At 43.1% G+C, this 23,229-nt stretch overlaps 1 protein-coding gene across 1 annotated transcript in view; it reads left to right on the top strand.

Moving 5' to 3' along the window:
* The window catches only part of esyt2b (extended synaptotagmin-like protein 2b), a 135,912-nt gene extending 113,202 nt beyond the window's left edge, over positions 1-22,710 (top strand). Inside the window, 6 exon segments of the mRNA XM_052016001.1 lie at positions 3,610-4,001; positions 7,174-7,272; positions 7,920-8,051; positions 9,017-9,122; positions 18,035-18,081; positions 18,965-22,710. Coding sequence (XP_051871961.1) covers positions 3,610-4,001; positions 7,174-7,272; positions 7,920-8,051; positions 9,017-9,122; positions 18,035-18,081; positions 18,965-19,010 — 822 coding nt within the window. The 3' untranslated portion in view covers positions 19,011-22,710.
* The last annotated feature ends 519 nt before the right edge of the window (positions 22,711-23,229 follow it).

The following is a 23,229-nucleotide window of genomic DNA, read 5'->3' as shown; positions in this document are numbered from 1 at the left end:
AAAGCTGTGCCGAACATGTCCCTACCCTAGAAATTACTAGGCTTACCCAATAGCCCTCTATTTTTCTCAGCTCCATGTACCTATCCAACAGTCTCTTAAAAGGCCCTATCGTATCCGCCTCCACCACCATTGCTGGCAGCCCATTCCACGCACTCACCACTCGAGATAAAAAAAAACTTACCCTGACATCTTCCTCTATACCCACTCCCCAGCACCTTAAACCTATGTCCTCTTGTGGCCACCATTTCAGCCCTGGGGAAAAGCCTCTGACTATCTACCCAAATCAGTACCTCTCCTCATCTTATATACCTCTATCAGGTCCCCCCCTCCTCCTCTGTTGCTCCAAGTAGAAAAGGCCGAGTTCCCTCAAACCTGCTTTCATAAGGCACACTCCACATTCCAGGCAGCATCCTTGTAAATCTCCTCTGCACCCTCTATGGCTTCCACATCCTTCCTGTAGTGAGGCAACCAGAAACTGAGCACACTACTCCAAGTGGGGTTCTGACCAGGGACCTTAGACAGCTGCAACGATACCTCACTGCTCCTAAATTCAATTCCCTGATTGATGAAGGACAATACACCATATGCCTTCTTAACCACAGAGTCAACCTGCACAGCCGCTTTGAGCGTCCTATGGACCTCGGACCCCAAGATCCCTCTGATCTCCACACTGCCAAGAGTCCTACCATTAATACATATTCTGCCATCATATTTGATCTACCAAAATGAATCACTTCACACTTATCTGGGTTGAACTGCATCTGCCACTTCTCAGCCCAACTTTGCCATCCTATCCTATGTCCCTCTGTGTAACCCCTGACAGCCCTCCAAACTATCCACAAACACCCCCAACCTTTGTGTCATCCGCCAAACTACTAACCCACCCCTCCACTTCCTTCATCCAAGTTTGTTTATAAAAATCACAAAGGCTAAGGGTCCCAGTACAGATCCCTGAGGTACACCACTGGTCACCGACCTCCACGCAGAATACGACCCTTCAACAACCACTCTTTGCTTCTGTGGGCCAGCCAGTTCTGGATCCACCACTGCAATGTCCCCTTGGATCCCATGCCTCCTTACTTTCTCAATAAGCCTCGCATGGGGTGCCTTATCAATACCTTGCTGAAATCCATATACACTACATCTACTGCTCTCCCTTCATCGATGTGTTTAGTCACATCCTCAAAAAAATTCAACTCAGGCTCGTAAGGCAGGACCTGCCCTTGACAAAGCACACTGACTATTCCTAATCATATTATACCTCTCCAAATGTTCATAAATCCTGCCAGTCAGGATCTTCTCCATTAGCTTACCAACCACTGAGGTAAGACTCACTGGTCTATAATTCCCTGGGTTATCCCTACTCCCTTTCTTGAATAAGGGAACAACATCCGCAACCCTCCAATCTTCCAGAACCTCTCCCGTCTCCATCGATGATGCAAAGATCATCGTCAGAGGCTCCACAATCTCTTCCCTCGCCTCCCACAGCAGCCTGGGGTACATCTCATCAGGTCCCGGCGACTTATCCAACTTGATGCTTTCCAAAGGTTTCAGCACCTCTTTCCTAACATCTACATCCTCAAGCTTTTCAGTCCTCTGCAAGTCCCGCTGCAAGGGTGAGTGGAGATGACAGGAAAGCAGTAGTGGTAGGTGGTTCCACAGTAGGGGATCAGACAGGTGTTTCTGCAGCCGCAGACATAAATCCGGGATAGTATGTTGCCTTAGTACCATGCAAGAAGGATGAAGTTCTGCAGGCAAAGTTAAGGGGGCTAGGAAAGAAGTTAAAAAGCAGGAACACGTGTAGTAATCTGAGTTACCAGCAGTGTGCCATGCTAGTGAGTACAGAACTAAGATGGACCGTGGCTGGAGAGATGGTGTAGGAGGGAGGCCTTAGATTCCGAGGAATTGAGACAGTTTCTGATGAAGTTAGACCTCCACTATTCAGATGAATTGCACCTCAATGGGAATGGAACCAATATCTCTGTGATGGGATTTTCACAGCTGGGGAGGGGTTTGGTAGTTGAGTGGGAGAAAAGCTCAACTGAGAATAGGAGATAAAGGCTCAGGCAAAGGGGTAAAAGTAAAGAGAAGGCAGTGATGCGGGATAACGATAAACAAAGTGCATCGGGAAGAAGGATGAGAGTACACCAGAAAAATGCGAAGATAAAATTAAAGGCTTATCCTCTGAATGCACGCAGCATTCATAACAAGGTGGATGAGTTGACAGCACAAATAGAGATAAATGGGTACAATCTGATAGCCTGTACAGAGTGCTGGCTGCAAGGTGGCCCAGGGTAGGAACTCTATCCTTGGGGGGATTTGACATTTAGGAAGGATAGGAAGAAATGAAAAGGAGGTGGGGGAGCTCTGTTAATAGATAGTGTGATCACTGCAGTGATGAGGAATGATGTGGCTTAGTATGTCAAGATCTAGAATCAGTTTGAAACGAGAAATAGAGTAAGAAGGCACTGTAGTATTGTAGAAACAGTAGTATTGTAAAAAAAAAACAAAATATGCAATCTATTCGATATATTAAACAATATATTCAAAACCAGTAGGTATCTGGATATTAAGGGAATCAAGGGACGTGGGGATAGTGATGGAAAATGGTGTCCACTCAGTGGTCAGAAAAGTGGTGTCTGCAGATCACATGGGATCTTGGGAAAAAGGAGGTCCCTGTCTATGACATCTATCTGTAGATTAGTTGATAGTAAAAAAAAATGTAGACAAACAAGTTGTACCATGCTAATTTACTCTGATTAGGGAGTTGGTAGTTCAATTTCAATTATCTTTATCGTGCCTTGCAGTGCAGTGTAAGGATATAGAAATTGCTCTTTGTTGTTGCTTATGAATTTGGGAAAAAAAACTATAGCTCTTGCTGATTTGTGCAATCATTTAGCTCAATTCTCTTGTTATTAGTTGGAGATGAAAAGCTAGCTCTGGATTAAGATGCAATTTTGTGCAAAAAATGTTTCATTTGCCACCAAATAGTATTTGTTAAGCAGCACACTGCTACAGATTATCTTTACTGTTTTCTATGAATACTGAGGTCATCTACAGAAATATAGTTCTCTTTTTTTTAAAAAAAGTTCAAGATTAAATAGACATGATAATCTGATTGATGTGACGTGGAAAATGAATTTGGATAAAAGATCTAAAAGGAATTTCCCTCAAATTCAACCTTGAGAAAAACAACTGAACTTAAAAAGAAGTCACTGGCTTTCCTTTTGGAATCTGTCAAAGGGAGAAATCTTGCCAGGATAACTGGTCTGCATCTCTTTGGGCTGAATCGTACAGGGGAAATCAAATGTTGAATTAAGTTGGTCTTCCTTCAATATCATCCCTTCAGAGAACTTTTCTGCTCTCCTGTTGCAGTCTAATAATTTCTGAAATGATCCAGCATACTGCAGATGCTTGAAATCTGAGCAAATCCAGCATTTTCTGTTTTTTTCTTAAACAAGTTGAATATTCCAGATAATCAATTCAATTTCATCCTTGCCCGTTATAGATCTTAATTTCAGTCCTAAACTCTTAAGACTTGCAGTTAAATTGTCTTTATACTTATCAGAGAAGTTGTGAAGTAATTCTCATATTTTGCCATCTTCATAGATCCTTGCCATTGAAAAGAAAGACAAAGCTACAGATCATTCCTCAGCTCAGTTAAAGAAACAGCCATCACAAAGCAAGGACAGCAGGAGGTCAACACCAAAAATGCAGCCGGTTGCCCCCACGGAATCAAACAAATCAGCCCTATCCGTTCCTGCTAATGCCAGCATTAAGAAGGATGAGAAGACGGACAAGGTGGAGATCAGCAGTACTTCTTCCCAGAGTCCCCAGAGGTCCACAAGTTTTCAACAAACTTCGACAGCTCACGTCACCTCTAGTCAAACGGGCTCTCCTTCACACCTTGCGGCCAAAGAATCAACCCCAAGTATCGCCTCTGACATATCACTACCCTTCGCCACACAGGAGTTGCACCAGAGGCTGCGGCAACTGCAGAAGTATAACCCCTACTCACTTTTACACTGGGGGGAGGTGGGGCACGTGGAATCTTGTGGTTCCATCTTGCAAGCTAGCTTTAAGTGTCAAATATTTGGGTTTTGTTTGCTGCAATATAAATGTCTCCGAAGGAAAGGTGTTTTTGGCTTTAGTTAACAATTTTTATTTCTGTAGGGCCTTTAACAGAGTAAAGCTTTTCAGGTTGCTGCAGAGGGACTTGCTGAATTTGGGACCACGTAACGATGGATTAAAGCTTGGTCAAAGTGGTAGCTTTTAAGAAGGTATAGGTGCCAGTGTTGGAATGATTAAAATAGAAATAGTGCATGTTAGAATCGGAAAGGCACACCATTGGAGACTCAGATTAGTTCATTGTCATACACACCAAGGTGCAATGAACTTCCTTGTTTATGTGAATCTCTCAGAGGATTGTAAGAGGTTATAAATGGATGGGGCAGGGTCTGGAGAAGTTTGAAAAGAAGGATAATAATTATAAAATGAAGGTATTGATTAAGTGGGAGTTTTTTTGTGTTAGTGAGCACAAGGCTGGTTCGTGATGGTAAAAATCAGAGAACAAGATCTCAGAAAACAAGGTAACATGCCTCAATGACTACCGCCTGGTGGCTCTGATGTCCACCATCGTGAAGTGCTTCGAGAGGCTGGTCATGGCACACGTTAACTCCAGCCTCCCAGGCAACCTTGACCCACTGCAATTCACCTACTGCCGAAACAGGTGAATGCCATCCCCCTGGCCCAACACATCTCTGGAGCATCTGGACAATTGAAGATACCTACGTTAGACCATTGTTTATTGACTATAGGTCTGCCTTCAATTCCAAGCAAACTCATCTCCAAACTCCTAAACCTGGGACTCAACACCTCCCTTTGCAACTGGATCCTTGACTTCTTGACCAACAGACTACAATCAACAAGGATAGGCATCAATGCCTCCGCCACGATTATTCTCAATATTGGTGCCCCACAGGGCTGTGTCCTCAGCCCCCTACTCTACTCCCTGTACACTCATGACTGCGTAGCCAGATTCTGCTCTAATTCTATCTACAAGTTTGCAGATGATACCACCGTAGTGGGTATATGTCAAATAATGATGAGTCGGAGAGAGAGCTTAGTAACATGATGTCATGACAACAACCTTTCCCTCAATGTCAGCAAAACAAAAGAGCTGGTCATTCACTTCAGGAAGGGGGTGGTGCATATGCTCCTGTCTACATCAATGGTACTGAGGTTTAGAGCTTCAAGTTCCTAGGAGTGAACATCACCAATGGCCTGTCCTGGTCCAACCATGTAGACGCCACAGCCAGGGAAGCTCACCAAAGCCTCTACTTCCTCAGGAAGCTAAAGAAATTTGGCATGTCCCCTTTGACCCTCACCAATTTTTATTGATGCACCATAGTAAGTATCCCATCTGGATGCATCACGGTTTGGTATGGCAACTGCTCTGCCCATGACTGCAGGAAACTGCAGAGAGTTGTGGACACAGCTCAGCACATCACGGAAACCAGCCTCCCCTCCATGGACTCTGGTTAAAGCAGCCAGCATAATCAAAGATCCCACCCATCCTGGACATTCTCTCTTCTCCCCTCTCCCATCTCCCATCAGGCAGAAGATACAAAAGCCTGAAAGCATGTACCACCAGGCTCGAGGACAGCTTCTATCCTGCTGTTATAAGACAATTGAATGGTTTCCTAGGACGATAAAATGGACTCTTAATCTCGCAATCTACCTCATTGCGACCTTGCACCTTATTGTCTACCTGCACTGCACTTTCTCTGTACTATAACACTTTATTCTGCACTGTTATTGTTTTACCTTGTACCACCTCAATGCACTGTTGTAATGAATTGATCTGTATAGATAGTATGCAAGACATGTTTTTCACTGTACCTCAGTACACGTGACAATAATAAATCAATTTACCAATATTCAGTTTATTTGATTCAAAACATTCTCCTCCTCATCTTCATTGGAACCCAGGCCAAACTGATGGATACTCTGCTGGCTTGATATAACTGAGTGCAAATAGATTACAGGTGACTGAGCATTTGAATACAGAGCAAAATTAGTTGTTCAATGTTGTTGCACGAACTAGCAATATTTCTTAAATGCCTTACAACTGCTAGCATTTGAAGAAGTGATAAGGGTCTTAGAGATGAGGCAAAGCAGAGTTCACTTTGCGTATGATCCATCCTGCGTCCTCGCTGACAGAGGCGATACCCTAAGTATGTTCATGTGAATATATGAATTAGGAGCAGGAGTAGGCCACTCAGCCCCTTAAGTCTGCTCTGCTATTTAATCGTAGCTGATGTTTGTAACTTAAACTCCACAGTCTATTTATGGTAGCCTTTCACCCTCTTGCTTATTAACTACCTCTGCCTTAAAAGTATACAGAGATTTTGTTTCCATTGCCCTTTGAGGAAGATTCCAAAGTCTCAACAATCTGATCCCTATATCTGGATTCTCCCTCAGAAGAAACATCCTTTCCACATCTATCCTGTCAAGAGCCTTCAGAATACTGTGTTTCAATTAAACCACTTCTGTTTGAGTGCATTGATATTCTTGAAAACTAAATGTTAAGACATTGTTTTAGAGCCTGTTACTCTCTGATCTTCTGTTTTATAGACAATAGGAGCAGAAGTAGACCATTCGGCCCTTCGAGCCTGCACCGCCATTTTGAGATCATGGCCGATCCTCAACAATCAATATCCTGTTCCTGCCTTGTCCCCATATCCCTTGATTCCCCTATCTATAAGAAACCTATCTAGCTCTTTCTTGAAAGTGCCCAGAGAATTGGCCTCCACTGCCCTCTGAGGCAGTGCATTCCACAAACTCACAACCCTCTGGGAGAAGAAGTTTTTCCTCACCTCTGTCCTAAATGGCCTAGCCCTTATTCTTAAATCATGCCCCCTGGTCCTAGACTTCCCCAACGTCTGGAACATATTTCCTGTCTCTATCTTGTCCAATCCCTTAATAATCCTGTATGTTTCAATCAGATCCCCTCTCAATCTTCTCAATTCCAGCGTATACAATCCCAGTCTCTCCAACCTCTCAGCATAAGACAGTGTGATAAGTGATATATGTGATAAGTGATTTTAATTATGTTGTGTTTCATCGGAATTGATCTTTTGAGTGAATATTTGTGCTGCTTTTGTGTTGTAGTGGAACAACTCTTGGCCAATCACCACTGGGTCAGATTCAACTGACACTTCGGCACAGTTCTCAGAGAAACAAGCTCATTGTGGTTGTACACGCTTGCCGGTAAGTAACTGAGCATGCCGGTGATGTGTTCACGCATGTATATGTGGGGTTTGTAAAGTAAGCGATTTGAAAATCAAGTAGTTTGCAATTTGGTGTGTGAGATGGGATTGAACCACTCAGGAATCAAGTTTATTACAGATGCCTGTTGAATGTCTAATTGATAAAAACCAAGGGCAGCTGTTGGGTTAAAACTGACAGGGTGCAGACTTTCCTGCTTCTGTCCTGTTACATAACTTAGGAAGAGAGCAAAGGTGTCTTGGATGGATACAGATAAGCTGTATATGGACTGGAAGGAGTAGCCTTGTATGCCTGAAATCTTCACTCCACAGCTTTTTTTGTGTTGCAATGCAGATGTCGATTGATAGGTTTAGAGATTAAATTTATTTGATTTGTGTCTAACAAATTGAGGTGTTATGCTGTTACTGGCTGATAAAGTACATGGAGAACTTTTTTTTAAAAATTGCTAGAATTAGAAAATAAAAATCATATTAATTGGCATAATATAAAAGAACCAACTTGGGTAAATGTTAAACTTGGTTAATTTAGGGCAATGTTGTAATCTGGTTTTGCATCAGTTCTGTGGTGTTTTGTGTAAGGAAACCAATGTAATTATAGCCTCTAAGTTATGACCTTTTATTCTCCTGCAGTAACTTAATAGCTTTTTCTGAGGACGGCTCAGATCCATATGTTCGATTGTATTTGCTGCCTGACAAAAGAAGATCAGGAAGGAGAAAAACATCTGTGTTGAAACGACAGCTAAATCCAGTCTATGATGAAACGTGGGTGGAATATCCTTTTTCATTTATTTGAAAATATTCCAGCATTAGGCCACTGTTGTGTTCTTGGGTGTTGGCGGCTGAAGGCTCAATACTGGAAATACAATTTAGATATAATATGCAAAAATTGCTAGATTTGCAAAAAAATAATTAAGCCTACCAGAGTTAAAACATTACTGTTTTCTGTAGAAAGTGCCTTTAGGTTATAAATTTGGTATGTTCTCTCCACTCAGTGGTCAACCTGATATGGACTGAATCCCACTAATTGTTAATGATGCAGATTTCAAGCCTCTGCTGTGCTGAGTTAGTTGACTTTTGTTTTCCTGAGCTGGGAATAGAAAAAAAGAAATAATTAGCCAATATTCCTCCTTTCTATTAAATAATGCCTGCTAGCTATTGTATTTTTTATTGAAACCTGGGTGAGGATAGAATCAACCATAGCATTGTAACTCTTCCACTTTGAACCTATAGTTAAGTTCACACATGAAGGTAATAAAAGTTGGAGCCTACTGGCCCTGGGGATAAGGAAAGAGACTGGAGTTAAGTCTTTTCCCTTCTCTCGCACAGTAATTCCACCCACCGTCGTGTATTACTCAGGCGGGCAGGAGTACAAAAGGGAGGGAGAGAGACACTTATTCTTCTGTTGGGTTTCAACTAGATGCAGGGAAGGAAGTGTGATCCCCATTCAGTGACTCCCTGTTGACCCATTGACTAAAATCACGGCACAATGTAGCATACACTTTTGCAGGATACTTTGTTCAAAATTTCATCAGTTATTTAAGCTATGTCTCTCTAATAGGACAGAAGGTAATACTAATGCAGTAATGAGTTAGATATGCTGGTGGGAAAGTTAATCTCATGAATGCCATGTGATGTGTGGTAGTTAATGCTCTTAGTTTCAGGTGGAGTTACTTTTTTTTTGTTAAAACAGAATTTCAGGAAATATTTCTAATTTTTTTCTTTGACAGATTTGAGTTCATTGTGTCACAAGCAGAGGTACAGAAGAGGACTCTGGATGTCGCTGTGAAGAACAGTGGTGGCTTTTTATCAAGGGACAAAGGGTTGCTGGGAAAGGCAAGTTTCACTGTCTACTTTCAGTTCAAATGCAGAATTTTATACTCGTGGAATGATTTATTTGCCACTCATGGTTTTAATCAAAAACATTAGTAATTTACATTTATGTAACTCCTTTTGATATGGTGAAACTTCCAGAAATTCTTTGCACATGAGCATTATCAAAAGACTTCTGTCACTGAGCTGGATATGGTGGTTGGTGTGGTAAGAGGCTGGGATTGGATGAGTCCAAATATCTTGAAGTGTGGTTGGGCTGCAGGAGGGTATAAAGATAGGGAGTGATGAGGTCATGGGGGCAGAGGTGGTGATGGTGTTAAGAACGAGGATGAGAATTTTAATTTGCAGTCTTGACAAGTAAGGAATTTCTGTTGGTCACTGAACATGGGGGTGGTGGGTGGACAGGTATTGGTGCAAATTTGTAATATGGGAAGCTGAGTAAGGGAGTATTGAAATATTCAAGTCCAACAGGAGCAAAGGTATGGGTGGGGTTTCAGCAGCAGAAAAACTGAGGCAGAGGTGTAATCAGGCAGTGTTACAGAGGTGGAGGTAGACAGTCTGGGTGAAATATCATACCCACTGATTTCCTCCAGCAGATTGTTTGTTACTCCAGATATCAGTGTCTGCAGTCTCATGTCTCCACTTTACTACTCCACTCCCAAGTCTCTTCAAGGCATATCAACTTTGAAGAAATTTTCGTCCTCTCTTCGGGAGTGTTGGGACCCTCTCTCATTGTTCTCCCTCTATGGTTTCTACTGCTCTCTTACTCTTCAACCACATTCTTCACCATCTTTGGTCCACCAATCACCCCTACTGGCCCCTGTCTCACCACTCCCCCTCTCTGCTTTATACTGGTTATCTTCCCTCTCCACACAGTCCTGATGCAAGGTTTTGACCCAAAACATTGACAATTTCTTACCCCCCCCACACAGATGCTGTTCAACCTACTGAGTTCCTCTGGTAGATTTTTGTTGGTCCAGATTCCAGCATCTGCACTTGTGTCTTTCTGAAATATCAGATATTTGGGTGGATGCAAAGCTTCCAGGGAATATTGAGGGAGAGAGGGATTCTTGGTGTACAAGTCCAAGGATCCCTGAAGGTGGCTTGTGAGGCACTTGCTTTCATTAGCTGGACATAGAATATAACAGCAGGAAGGGAATGGTGCAACTTCGTAAAAACATTGGCTTGGCCACAGGTTGGAGTGCTGGTACACTTTAGGAAGAGCATGATTGTACTGGAGGGGATGCAGAGGACTCACCAGGGATAGAGCTTTTCTGTTATGATGAGAGAATGGATAGGCTTAGATATCTTCCTTGGCGTTGAGGAGGCTGGGGGTGGGGGGATGTGATAGGGGTAGACAAAATCATGAGGGGCATAAATAGGAAATGATAAGAAACTTCTCCCCATAGCAGAGGTGCCTAAAACTAAGGTAAGGGGTGGAACATTTAGAGGGAATCTGAGGAATATTTCCACCCAGAGGAAGGTTGGAATTTTGGAATACGTTTCCTGAGGTGTGGCAGAGACAAGACAGTCAGGGTATTTAAGCAGTATCTAGACAGGTACTTAAATTATGAAGGCTGTGGACCAAATCCTGTAAATGGAATTAGTACAGATGAGTGCTTGATATTGAGTAAACAAATGACTAACCCAATAGTTAAACATACAATACAAATATGGGTTTCAATTCAGTAAATTCTTTGGATTGAATAAATTTAACTTATCAAGCCCATTCAATCTAATTTTTTCTTTCAACCATCCAGAATCGACTTAGCTTTTTTCTTATGGAAAATGAAGGGAATAACATGTTTTCGTGATCTATTCATTGATAACTTTTTTATCTTTTGAACAGTTGTCTAATAAATACAATTTGCCTAAATCAAACTTTTTTCGATACTTACAGATTAAAAATTTTTTAAAGTTACTATGCCTTCTTTTCCGACTCCATATAAAATTGAAATTACGGAAAAAATTTTAGGCTTTCATCCCTATCAGAAGAGCTTGATAGCATAATTTATGGTCATAATTATGAAAATACGTCCAGAGACACTTGATAAAATTAAGAATGAATGGGAAAGAGAACTCCAGATACTTTTACCCACAGAGACATGGAAGAAAATTCTTCAATTAGTTAATACATCTTCAATGTGTGCCAGACACTCTTTGATACAGTTTAAAGTGGTTCACAGGACCCATATGTCAAAGGACAAGTTAGCCCGTTTTTATCACCATATAAATCCTATACGTGATAGATGTACTTCGGAGGTGGCTTCCCTGACACATGTTTTGTCCTGTCCTCTTTTGGAAAAATATCGGAAGGATATTTTTAACATTATTTCAACTGTATTGAATATTGATTTACAACCTCACCCAATCACTGCAATTTTTGGGTTACCAATGATGGAATCTGGCCACCTATCTGCTGCTGCTTGTCGTAGGATTGCCTTTGTTACATTAACGTCCAAGCGATCCATTTTGTTTAAATGGAAGGATCCAATAGCTCCCACTACTTTTCAATGGTTTTCTCAAACTATATCCATGTTTAGACTTAGAAAAAATCAGGAGTGGTACTGTTGATTCTTCGCTTAAATTTGAGGAAGTTTTGAGTCCATTCATTCAATATTTTCATATGATATAGATCCCTTTTTCAATAATCTGTGAATTTAGGGGAGTGGAGTTGACGATGTAGCGGCTAGCTACACACGAGGAAATGAAGACACAGTCGATTGTTTGAAGTCAGAAGTCAAAAGCTTCCGCGCTACAGTTTCCCGCACTGATGTAACGCACGGGTCACCTGACCTTCCCGGTGCGCGGGCTTTCCTAGTCCAATGATGGAGAAGGAGGGCCCCACGCCATCTTGGATCGGGGCCTCTGACGTTCGCGATGTCGGGAGCCAGTTCGATGCCGGTGCAGTGAGTCACCACATAACCCCCGTCGCGAAAACCAGAATTAAATAAACTATGACTTGGGTGGCCTGCCCCTGCATCGCACTTGCTGGACCACTACGGTTTGGTCCAAGTCTAAATGAGCCGGCTTCAGCCAGTCAATTGTAAAAAGAAACCTCCTCGTGCCCCCCAATGTCCAGCACGAACATAGACCCATTGTTCTTGACGACCCGGAATGGCCCTTCGTACGGCCGCTGCAGCGGTGTACGATGTGCGCCCCTCCTGACAAAGACAAACTTAGTCTCAGAGGGTAGTCGGCCTACGAGTCGGGGCCTGTCCGTCTCGCGAGGTAGGTATCGGGGCCAGGTTTCCAAGCCGCTCGCGCAGCCGGTTGAGCGTCGCAGCAGGTTCTTCCTCTGGCCCCTGAGGGGTTGGTAGGAACTTGCCCGGGACGACTAAGGGTGTTCCGTAGACCATCTCCGCGGACGAGGCATGCAGGTCCTCTTTTGGCCCGGAACGTATCCCCAGCAGGACCCAAGGGAGTTCATCCACCCAGTTGGGCCCCTTAAGGCGGGCCATGAGTGCCAACTTCATGTGTTGATGGAACCTCTCCACCAGCCCATTGGATTGCGGATGATAGGCGGTGGTGAGGTGGATCCGGGAACTCCACAAGTCGGCGACAGGGACCACAGGCCGGAGGTGAATTGAGCTCCCCTGTCTGAGGTGATATGTGCTGGGACACTGAAACGGGCCACCCAAGTTGACACAAGGGCCCGTGCACAGGACTGGGAGGAGGTGTCTGCGAGGGGAATAGCTTCTGGCCAGTGGGGTAAAACGGTCGACAATCGTGAGGAAGGTACTTGCGCTCCTCGGGAGACTGGGAGGGGGCCGACCAGGTCGACATGGATATGGTCGAACCTCTGGCGGGTAGGTTGAAAATCCTGCAAGGAGGCCTTGACATGCTGCTGTACTTTCGAGGTTTGGCAGTGAGTGCAGGACTGAGCCCATTCGGAAATCTGTCTACTCAGGCCATGCCAGATGAACTTGTTGGACACCATCTGGACTACTGTCTAGATAGACGGGTGTGCCAGGCCATGGATGGAATCAAACACCCGTTGACGCCAGGCCACTGGGATGATGGGGCGAGGTCTACCTGTGAAGATATCGCAGAGTAGGGTGCGCTCACCGGGGCCTACCAGTAGGTCTTGCAGTTGCAGGCCAGAGACTGCGGTGCGATAGCTGGGCATCTCCATGTCCGTTCACTATGCCTCCGCCAAGGCGCCGAAATCCACTCCCTGGGACAAAACTTGGATGGTGGGCCCTAACAGTGCATCCGCGATCACGTTCTCTTTCCCGGACAGATGGCGGACGTCAGTGGTGTACTCTGAGATGTACGACAAGTGCCGCTGCTGCTGTGCTGACCAGGGATCTGAGACCTTGTTGAAAGCGAAGGTCAACGGCTTGTGGTCGGTGAAGGCTGTAAACGGCTTGCCCTCCAAGAAGTATCGGAAGTGTCTGATGGCCAGGTACAACGCCAACAGCTCGTGGTCGAAGGCGCTATATTTGAGCTCTGGTGGTCGAAGGTGTCTGCTGAAAAACGCTAGTGGTTGCCAACGTCCTTCGATAAGCTGCTCTAGAACGCCTCCGACCGCTGTGCCGGAGGCGTCAACTGTGAGGGCAGTCGGGACAATCCATACGAGGATGCACTAACATGACCCGCGTCTGCCAAGGCCTGCTTGGTTTTGACGAACGTGGTGTGAGCCTCCTCTGACCAAACAATGTCCTCGCCCGACAGGAGAGCAAACAACGGGCGCATGATGCGGGCCGCGGATGGTGTGAACCGGTGATTACCATACCGAGGAATTCCTGCAGGCCCTTGATAGAGGTGGGTCTGGCGAAATGGTGGATGGTGTCGACCTTTGCAGGCAGGGGCGTGGTGCCATGTTTGTTGACCGATGGCCCAGGAAATTGATTGTCTCAAGCCTGAACTGGCATTTGGCTTGGGTTGATGGTCAGGCCGAAATCCCTCAGGCAAGAAAAGAGTTGACAGAGGCGCGTGAAATGTTCCTGGCGGCTGCTGCTGGCGATCAAGATGTCGTCGAGGTATATGAAGACTAAGTCAAGGTTGCGCCTGAATGCATCCATCAGTTGTTGGAAGGACTGAGCAGCATTCTTCAGGCCAAAGGGCATCCGGACAAATTCAAAGAGGCCGAAAGGTATGATCAGTGCTGTCTTTGGAATGTCGTCTGGATGCACCAGGGTCTGGTGATAGCCACGGATGAGGTTGACCTTGGGGGAAAAAATGGACCGCCCGTGCAGGTTGGCAGCGAAGTCCTGAATATGCAGCACGGGGTACCAGTCCGGGGTAGTAATGTCGTTCAGGCGTCGGTGATCGCCAGCTCCGGCTGCCTTGGGGACCATGTTTAGCGGAGGGGCCCATGGGCTGTCCGACCTGCGGATGATCCCCAACTCCAACCTTTTAAATTCCTCTTTTGCAAGGCAGAGCTTGTCTGGGGGTAGCCGTCGGGCATGGGCATGGAGGGGAGGGCCCTGGGTGGGGATGTGATGCTGGACGCCGTGCTTGGGCATGGTGGTGGAGAACTGGGGCGTTAGTACAGACGGGAACTCTGCCAGGTCCCTGGCGAACTCATCCATCAACATAGTGATGGAGTCAAGGTGTGGGGCCGGTAGCTTGGCCTCACCCAATGAGAACATTTGGAAGGTTCTGGCATGTACCAAACGCTTACTCTGCAGGTCAACCAGCAGACTGTTGGCGCGAAGGAAGTCTGCCCCGAGGAGTGGTTGCAAATAGCGGCCAGGGTGAATTTCCAAGTAAAGTTGCAGGTGCCGAACTGGAGGTGTACCAAACAGGTGCCAAAGGTCCAGATGGCGCTGCCGTTGGCGGCTCTGAGGCCAGGTCCTGGTGTGCAGTTGCGAGTCTCGTGGCTGTTGGGAGGCATGACGCTGACTTCGGCTCCGGTATCCACCAGGAAATGATGGCCAGAATGCCTGTCTCGCACATGCAAGAGGTTTTCTGGGTGGCCAGCCGCCATAGCCATCAGCGACGGCTGGCTCTGGCATTTCCCGGAAACCTGCATGGTGGCTGGCACCTGCAGGTGTCTGCGCCCCACCACTGGTGATAGAAACACCATTGGTCAGTCGGTGTCTCAGACCTGGTGGTGGGTGGGGTGCATTCAATTGCCGGGTCTAGCCTGCTGGGCTGCTCGGTATGTGGCGTGGCAACGCGCTCGACAGATGCCTCGCTCTCCCTTTTTGCCCACCAAAGGACATCCGCCCGGGCAGCCACCTTCCGGGGGTTGCTGAAATCGGCATCCGCCAGGAGCAGGTGGATGTTGTCAGGTAACTGTTCCAGAAAGGCCTGATCAAACATCAGGCAGGGTTTGTGGCCGTCTGCCAGGACCAACATCTCGTTCTTGAGAGCAGGGGGGGGGGGTCTGTCACCCAACCCATCAAGGTGGAGGAGGCAGGAGGCCCGCTCGTGTTGGGAAAGGCCGAAAGTCTCAAAGAGGTTCTTGACCTTATCGTACCTCTCCTCCAGGGGCGCCTGGATGAAGTCCTCGACCTGGGCTGCAGTGTCTTGGTCGAGGGTGCTCACCACGTAGTAGTACTTGGTGTTGTCCCTGGTGATCTGGCGAATCTGGAACTGGGCCTCGGCCTGGTCGAACCAGACACGAGGCCTGAGGGTCCAGAAGGTGGGCACTTTAAGGGCCTGTACCTCTTGTTGTGCGGACATCGTGGGTCCAAAAGCGTTTGGGCCCATCAGGGTCACTGATGTAGTGGCTAGCTACACATTACAAAATGAAGACAGAGTTGATTGTTTGAAGTCAGGAGTTGAATGAACAACAGTGGCCCGGTGTGCCTTTAATACCCGAAAGCTTCCCGCGCTGACGTCACGTGCGGGTCACCTGACCTTTCCGTGTGCGGGCTTTCCTAGCCCAACGATGGAGGAGGAGGAGGGCCCCGCGCCATCTTGGATCAGGGCCTCCGTTCACGATGTCGGGAGCCGGATCGATGAGTCGCCGCAACAACATAATGCTTTTTGTTCATCGAGAAATATCAGTCCAGTTTTTTTTTTCTTTTGAAAATTTTTTTTAGTTTGTTTCATTTTATTATTTACAATTTTTTTTCCGATTTGGGGTATGTTTCATATAATATCTTTTCCTTTCTCCTTTTGATTTTTTTAATAATATATTTGTTTACCAAGAAACCGTGGGGCCTAGAATATATTTTTTATTCTTTACGTCTATATATGTCATGATTGTCCTCCCGATCTTTGTATTACGTGTATAATTACCGATGTTATATGTATTAATCTGTATTAATTTGAAAATTAATAAAAAGATTGAAAAAGAAAGATGAGTGTTTGATACTCGGCATGATCATCATACCATCTTGTGCTGATGGGCCTGTTTCTGTACGTATAATTCTATGGCTGTAACTACATCTGTGTCGAAAATGGCATCAAATTTGTAGGCAATTTGTTTCAACCTCAGACAGCTGCCGAGGAGTAGGCTGTAATTTGTGGTGAGGAGAAAGGATAAAGAATTTGACCTCCAAATGCAAACGGGCTTTTGATGCTTTGGGGAATGTGGCATTCATCTCCTAGTAGTCGTCTTGTGTCCATCCACCAAAGGTTATGAATCTTTCCATTGGCAGGCAATTTGGCATGGGTATACTTAAATGTAGGATTAGCAGTCAGGTTTTGGGGCTGTGATGGGGACACTCCTGCAATCAACATCACAGTCTGATGAGGGGTGGATCCTTGTTGATCAGGATTTATAGTTATTGTAGTACTCAAAAGAAAAAATTATGCTGATTGTGTATGAAGAATGGCTCAACTAGCAATAACATTAGAAGGAGGTATTCCTGAATTAGAGGTACAGCATGACAGAAATAAGGCAAGAGAAAAGAAAAAGATAAAAATTGTCTCAGTGCTTGCTTATGAAGCTCAGAGTAAAACAAGCTGGACCATGTTTTGTAATTACAAATTGCAGTAATTACACAAAGTATACCAGACAAGTTCTGAAAGAAAATGAGTCTCTTAAAACAAAATGGGTCATCAATAAACCTAATGGGAAATTAAGGAGAAATGTTTTAACGTAGAGAGTGGTATAATGTGGAACTTACTTGCTACAAGGAATAATTAAACCAAAAATGTAGATGCACTTAAGGAGAGGATAAGTACATAAATGAGAAAAGACTGGTTTCTGTCAATAGCACAAATGAAGTAATAGAGTGTGGAGGCATAACATAAAATGCCAGCATGGGCCAAGAGAGCTGGTCCTGCAAGTTAAATTCTATCCCTAACTTCCAGTTAGGATACAGCCTAATTGCTATGATAAAATTTGCATTGAAGGGACTAAATAAGGAATGAGTTAAATAGCACAGGGTATTTAGTTATTGTTTAACATACAACACTTCATCACTTTAATTGTAAGTAATAAGTTCAAGTTTGCTTTTGCTAAACTAAAATAAGAAAGAAAGGGGTTAAAGATGGTGATGGGGGAAGCAAACTATCAACCACACAGCATGGAACCAAGCCCTTCAACCCACTTGTCCAAGCCAACCAAGGTGCCCATCTAAGCTGGTCCCTTTTGCCTGCATTTGGCCCATTTCCTTTGACTGTTTCATTCCATATACCTGTCTGAATTTCCAACAAGCAATATGGGTCTGTTCTTTTATTGCATGATCATTTTTTTAATGCATTACTTTGTCTCCACTCTTTTGAACCATTACTTCTAAATGAAAAGAATTCTCAAAATCACAGCAGATCAGTCCGGTGTTTGAAAGAACAAAAATAAATTGCAGGAGCAGGTCTCTTGGCCCATGCTGGCATTTTATGTTATGCCTCCATGCTCTCTATTACTTCATTTGTTGCTATCGACAGAAACTAGTCTTTTCTCATTTATGTACTTATCCTCTCCTCAAGTGCATCTGACTTTGGTTTAAATTATTCCTTGTAGCATCTCTAGTGTTAAGATGCTTTATGACTCTCTTGTTCTTTCACTGTAGCTCCTGATAGAAATGACTGAGGAAGTGACTAAAGGCTCTACACAGTGGTAAGTACCAAGTCTACAACAACACTGTTTCAATAGGAATGCATCATGTAGGTTATAGCAGCTGACGTGATCAGTTTTTGAACAACTTGTCCCAAGGCAATCACAGTGTTGTTGAAAAAAATGGGAGATACTAGGCATGATGATCAAGTTAGGGAATTCCAGACCTGAGCCCAAGGGAGCTGTCATCATGGATGGGAAGATTTGCACAAGATGCAGGAAGACAAAGGAGCTGAGAGTTTGAGGGCACATGTTGCGTGGTTTTGGGAAGGGGCAGGGAAGATGAAGGGTGAAGCATGAAATGATTTGAATACTTAGAATGTAAATTTTAAATAACCAACATTGTAAGGGCAGTAGGCAGTCTAAATAATCAAGGAGGGATGAAGGCCTGAAGTGTGGGGAGGGCTATGGATCTGGTCCCTCAGGTGGAAGAACAGTATACAAACCCAGTCAGTGTCCTTCACTGCATTCTTTGTTCTGTGACCTTAAAATGTAGCAACCTAGGGCTTAGATAAGAAAAGAATTTGGGTAGACTGCCTAATGGCAATTATTCATATATTTACTGCATATTGTTTGTGTTGGAGTTGAGCTTGAGATTTAAGGCTCCATTGCAAGCCATTTGGGGCTGCTTTGAGTGTCATTGCCTTGTGAAACACTATGGAGAGTTAAGAGTTCATTCCAATCAACTCGGTGTGTTCATTCAAGTTCACAGTCTGATATCAGGAAACCAAAACAAAGATCAAACTTTCCAAGTATTACTACACCACACATGAAGAAAATACACCATCTCTTTTTGTTTCAGAAAGTGATTGTGAATGCTTGTCTTGAACCAGGTTCCTTTGTAGCCTTCGCAGTGCAGGTGATCATATCTTTAACTATCTTCCAGGTATGATCTGACAGAGGATGGTACAAGACACCAGCCCCAGACCTAGAGGATGTACCGACCCAGTGTTGATACCATTGGTCTCGAAGGCTTTCAGCTGTTTTTTAAAAATATCTTGGGAGCACCAGCATCACACCTAAAGCTTTGCACACATGCAATGAATGCACCACAGAGTTTTCAGAAAATGTCACCTTCCCCGTATATATTTACTGAGTTTTAGCACTGCTTGTTGCATTTTAAAAAACACCTACTTTTATTAGTTAAGATTTTTTATTTTTTGTAATTAAAACAATTATTGGTAGTACATACCTGTGGTGTACATGCTGACTGTCCCCTTGGTCAAAGAATCTTTCCTGTACAAGACTGTAAAATACTGCAAGGCAGATGGTTGATCCAGAATTTCTTCCACCTTATTTTCTGTAGGTTTGCAATGTATAACGTGTAAATACAGCAAGTATGATTTATGTATTGAATATGCAAAGTCAGATGTTTGTGAAGGATATGGGAGGAAAGATATTGCATTTATTAAAGTGGCAGGCATGTCCTCACTGAGCAATTGCCTTGTGCTCTTTCTGGTAGCCTTGTAGTGTATAGTTCTACATTAAAGTGTGTGCTGTAAAATGAAATAATATAGGCCTTACTGACTTATCGGGTCTAACATGTTACACAGTGCACTTAGCAGCGAATGCAAGCCATGGAGCAGGAAACTGAAACTTTTCAGTTGGCACTCTTTAGAACTCGCCGCAGGGATTCAAAACCAATTATTTATTTTAGTTTTGACGTTCTACTGTAGAACTGTGAGCACTACTTAATGAACACGTGAATTTAGGGGCAGGTATAGGTGACTCGTCCCTCACGCCTACTCTGACATTCAATACATGGTCATAGTTGATCTGATTGTTACCTCAGCTCTGCACTCCCACCAACTACTGGTGATCTTTTACCCCTCTTGCTTACCAAGAATATATCTACCTCTGCCTTAAAACTATTCGAAGACTCACTTTCCACTGCCCCTTCAGGAAGAGAGTTCCAGAGATGCTCAATCCTTGGAGAAAACATTTTGCCTCGCCTAACTTAAATGGGTGGCCCTTTATTTTTTAAACAGTGATGACTAGTTCTAGATTCTCCCATAAATATCCTGTCCACATCCACCTTGTGAAAACCCTTCAGGGTATTTAAGTTGCCTCCCTAAACTCTAATGTACTACAAGCCTAGTATTACATCCCATCCATTCCAGCTATTACTCCTACTGCAAGTACTTTGAACTGCTTCAGTGTATTTACAATCCTTCCTTAAACAAGGTAACCGATGCTGTGCAAGGTATTCCCAATGTGGCCCTTTTTAACTGAACCATAACCACCTCACTTTTATATTCAATCCTTGCAATAAATGATAACATTCTGTTAGCTTTATCAATTACTTGCCTCCATTCATATTACCCTTTTGCAAATCATGCACAGAAACACGCAGGTCCCCTCCGCATCTGAGTTCTGCAATCTCTTTTCTCACCATTTAAAATAACATACTGTTTTATTCTTCCTGCCAAAATTGACAATTCCATATTATACTCCATTTGCCCACTTTCTTAACCAACCTATATATCTCTTTGTAGTCTCCTTATGTCCTGGAAATTCTTTGCTCAGACATTATCCCTCAACCTCTACAATTGTAATTGTGCTTTTCCTGTAAACATTCACCATACACTGATGGATACTGTTTCCAGATTGTTCATTATGTGTCGATTGTGTCCTCAGTTTCCTTTGGATGTATGAATGAGATCAGAAATCCATCTCTGTAGTAAATCAGAAAAGAGATATTCCCAGACACATTGCTTGTGTACCAGGATGCTGTATTATGGCATTAGTATCCCATACTACATGTATGGTTAAAGCATCAAAACATATTTGAGACATTGCTATTCTTTTAAATGCAGAAAGGCAGCTTTTATTAGATTAAAAATGGAAACAGCTGGAAATACTCAGTCTGACAGGAAGAAACATCTGTGGAGGAAGAAACAAAGTTAATGTTTCAGGTTAATGATCCTCATCAGAGCACATTTTGTTGGTTTGCTTTGGCATCCGTGCATGAAGGTTTCATTCAACCCCAATAATTCAAATAATTCACAACTCCATTATTAAGTGGGTTACTGCTGTTTGATTTTTGGAAATTTAAACTATTGTAGCCACCCTCTCTCATTTTGTTATTAGAGTATTATGGGTTTGAGCTTTACAAGTAAATATTTTGAGATTCTATTGCCCCCAAAACCTCTCAAACTTGGTTTTACTTAAGCAGAACTATAATCTTGTGTTATAAATATTACTTGCAGCCCTATTATTTTACATAATCATAGAGCTAAATATTTTCTTCACTTCATTCTGTGTTGGTTTATTATTGTGGAAGTACATGGTTCAAGCGCAATGGGAATGGTGACAGAAGAGCTGCAGAAAATTATGAAACTTGAATCTAAAAATCAAATATTGAGTGTATCAGTAAAACATAGGTAAGTTATATAAACTTAAGATCATTTGTTTGCATTTTAATTGAGTGCAGTTCATATTTGTTTTATGCTGCTTGAACCAATATTAAGTTCTGAATGGATGAAAAGCCTTTCCATTTTTATGGCAACTGGTTTGTTCAGTTTATTAATTTAAATTTATTTAATTCAATTGATTTTAAATATTGGAAGTAATGACTGAATATCAGTACAGTTCTTTGTGATGCCAACACAACAGTTGTATTTCGTCAGTTCTATCATGTTCTAAAGATAGCTGACATTCACAGTGAAAGTCATTCTTCAGGTACATTAGCATTTCAATTGAAGTTTTGAAAGGTCTCCTATTTAGAAATAAACTTCAAAAAGTAAATTACAACAAATTGGAATTTGTAGCTGCAGTTATCCTTGCTTAATTGATTGTACCATATATTGCTCAATGAGATTTCTCTCCTGCAATTTCCCTGAAAAGTGCACTCTGGTAACTTCTGTTTGTGCCGAACATTGTTTGAAGAACACCGCAGCTGAGTCAGCCAAGTCTATTCGTTCAAGCTACCATTGTCTGCTCCACGCAGGTATTACTGTGCCTTAAATATTGATGTATAAAAATATTATGGACACTGATTCATATTTGAGGATAGTCATACTTGGTAGATTTTAAGCTGTTGTATTTATGACTTTTTTTTTGCAGAACTGTTAATGCTGTAGAAATAAAGTATCTTTTCTTTTGGTCATAAGAATTAAGATGTGTTCAAAGCATCATCGCTCTGTTCCTAATGACAAAGGCAGTCTTTTTTCTATCTATTTGCATAGCCTCAAACAATGATTTATTGGGATTGCCAAATTAGGGGTCATTAATTTGTTGTGAGGACTTCTTGGCACAAAGGGATCTATCACAATTGCAGAAGTATTTCCCCATCTAAAGTAGAAAAATGTTGGCCTGGGGCGTGCAATGGAATATTTTTGTGATATCTGTGCATTGGCTTGCTTAAGATAGTCTTGTGAAAATGCTTTGCAATGCTAATGGAAAAAAATTCAGAAGCATCAACAGAAAGGAATTGATAGTAAGGGAAGAAAAAAAAAGCCAAAGTCTATCATTGTTTTGAAGTCTTCAGGTTTTTGGCCCTGGTATCTTCACTGAAATGCAATTCTTTCAGTTTTTGTTCAGTATGTTACAGTATGCAGTGCTTCATATCCTGTCTTCTACATCAATTATATCTGCGGGCAGCCATGTACAATCAATAAAAGATTAAGAAGATTTGCTTTTTTCTGATTTGAAATATTTATTAACTAAGACTTAAATGCACATTGTTATTGTTAATAAACATTTACATCTTTAAAATCTAACATTTCAGTACAATACAAATCAGCAGAATACAATTTGTACAATACAATTGCATAAAATCCAGCAAACAAACTGAGATAAAAAGACTAAATTGGTCAATTTTTTTTATATTTAGGCTTTGTTGAGTCAAAAGTGTTAGTTTGGATACTGGAAGAGTTCCATACACTCTAAATGGGGTCGTTAATGTGGCCCCAGAATACTGGAACTGGCAGACTGGATGAGATGAAATCCTAAGACAATGGAACACTAAAATGCTACAAGAACTGTTGGCCTGGGGTCCAGGAAGACTGGTCCATCAGTATATTGGTGGATCCCATTGTGGTAAATAGTGACTATATCTAGCAGCAAATGTTGGCTGCTCAAAGATCAGCTCAGGATTGATGAGCTGGAATTCAAGCTCCAAACATTGTGCCACATCAGGGAGGGGTAGAA

This window comes from Pristis pectinata, chromosome 5 (assembly GCF_009764475.1).
Source record: "Pristis pectinata isolate sPriPec2 chromosome 5, sPriPec2.1.pri, whole genome shotgun sequence".
Lineage (NCBI taxonomy): Eukaryota > Metazoa > Chordata > Chondrichthyes > Rhinopristiformes > Pristidae > Pristis > Pristis pectinata.
The sequence above is the reverse complement of the archived record's forward strand: the minus strand, read 5'-3'. Positions and strand labels throughout refer to the sequence as shown.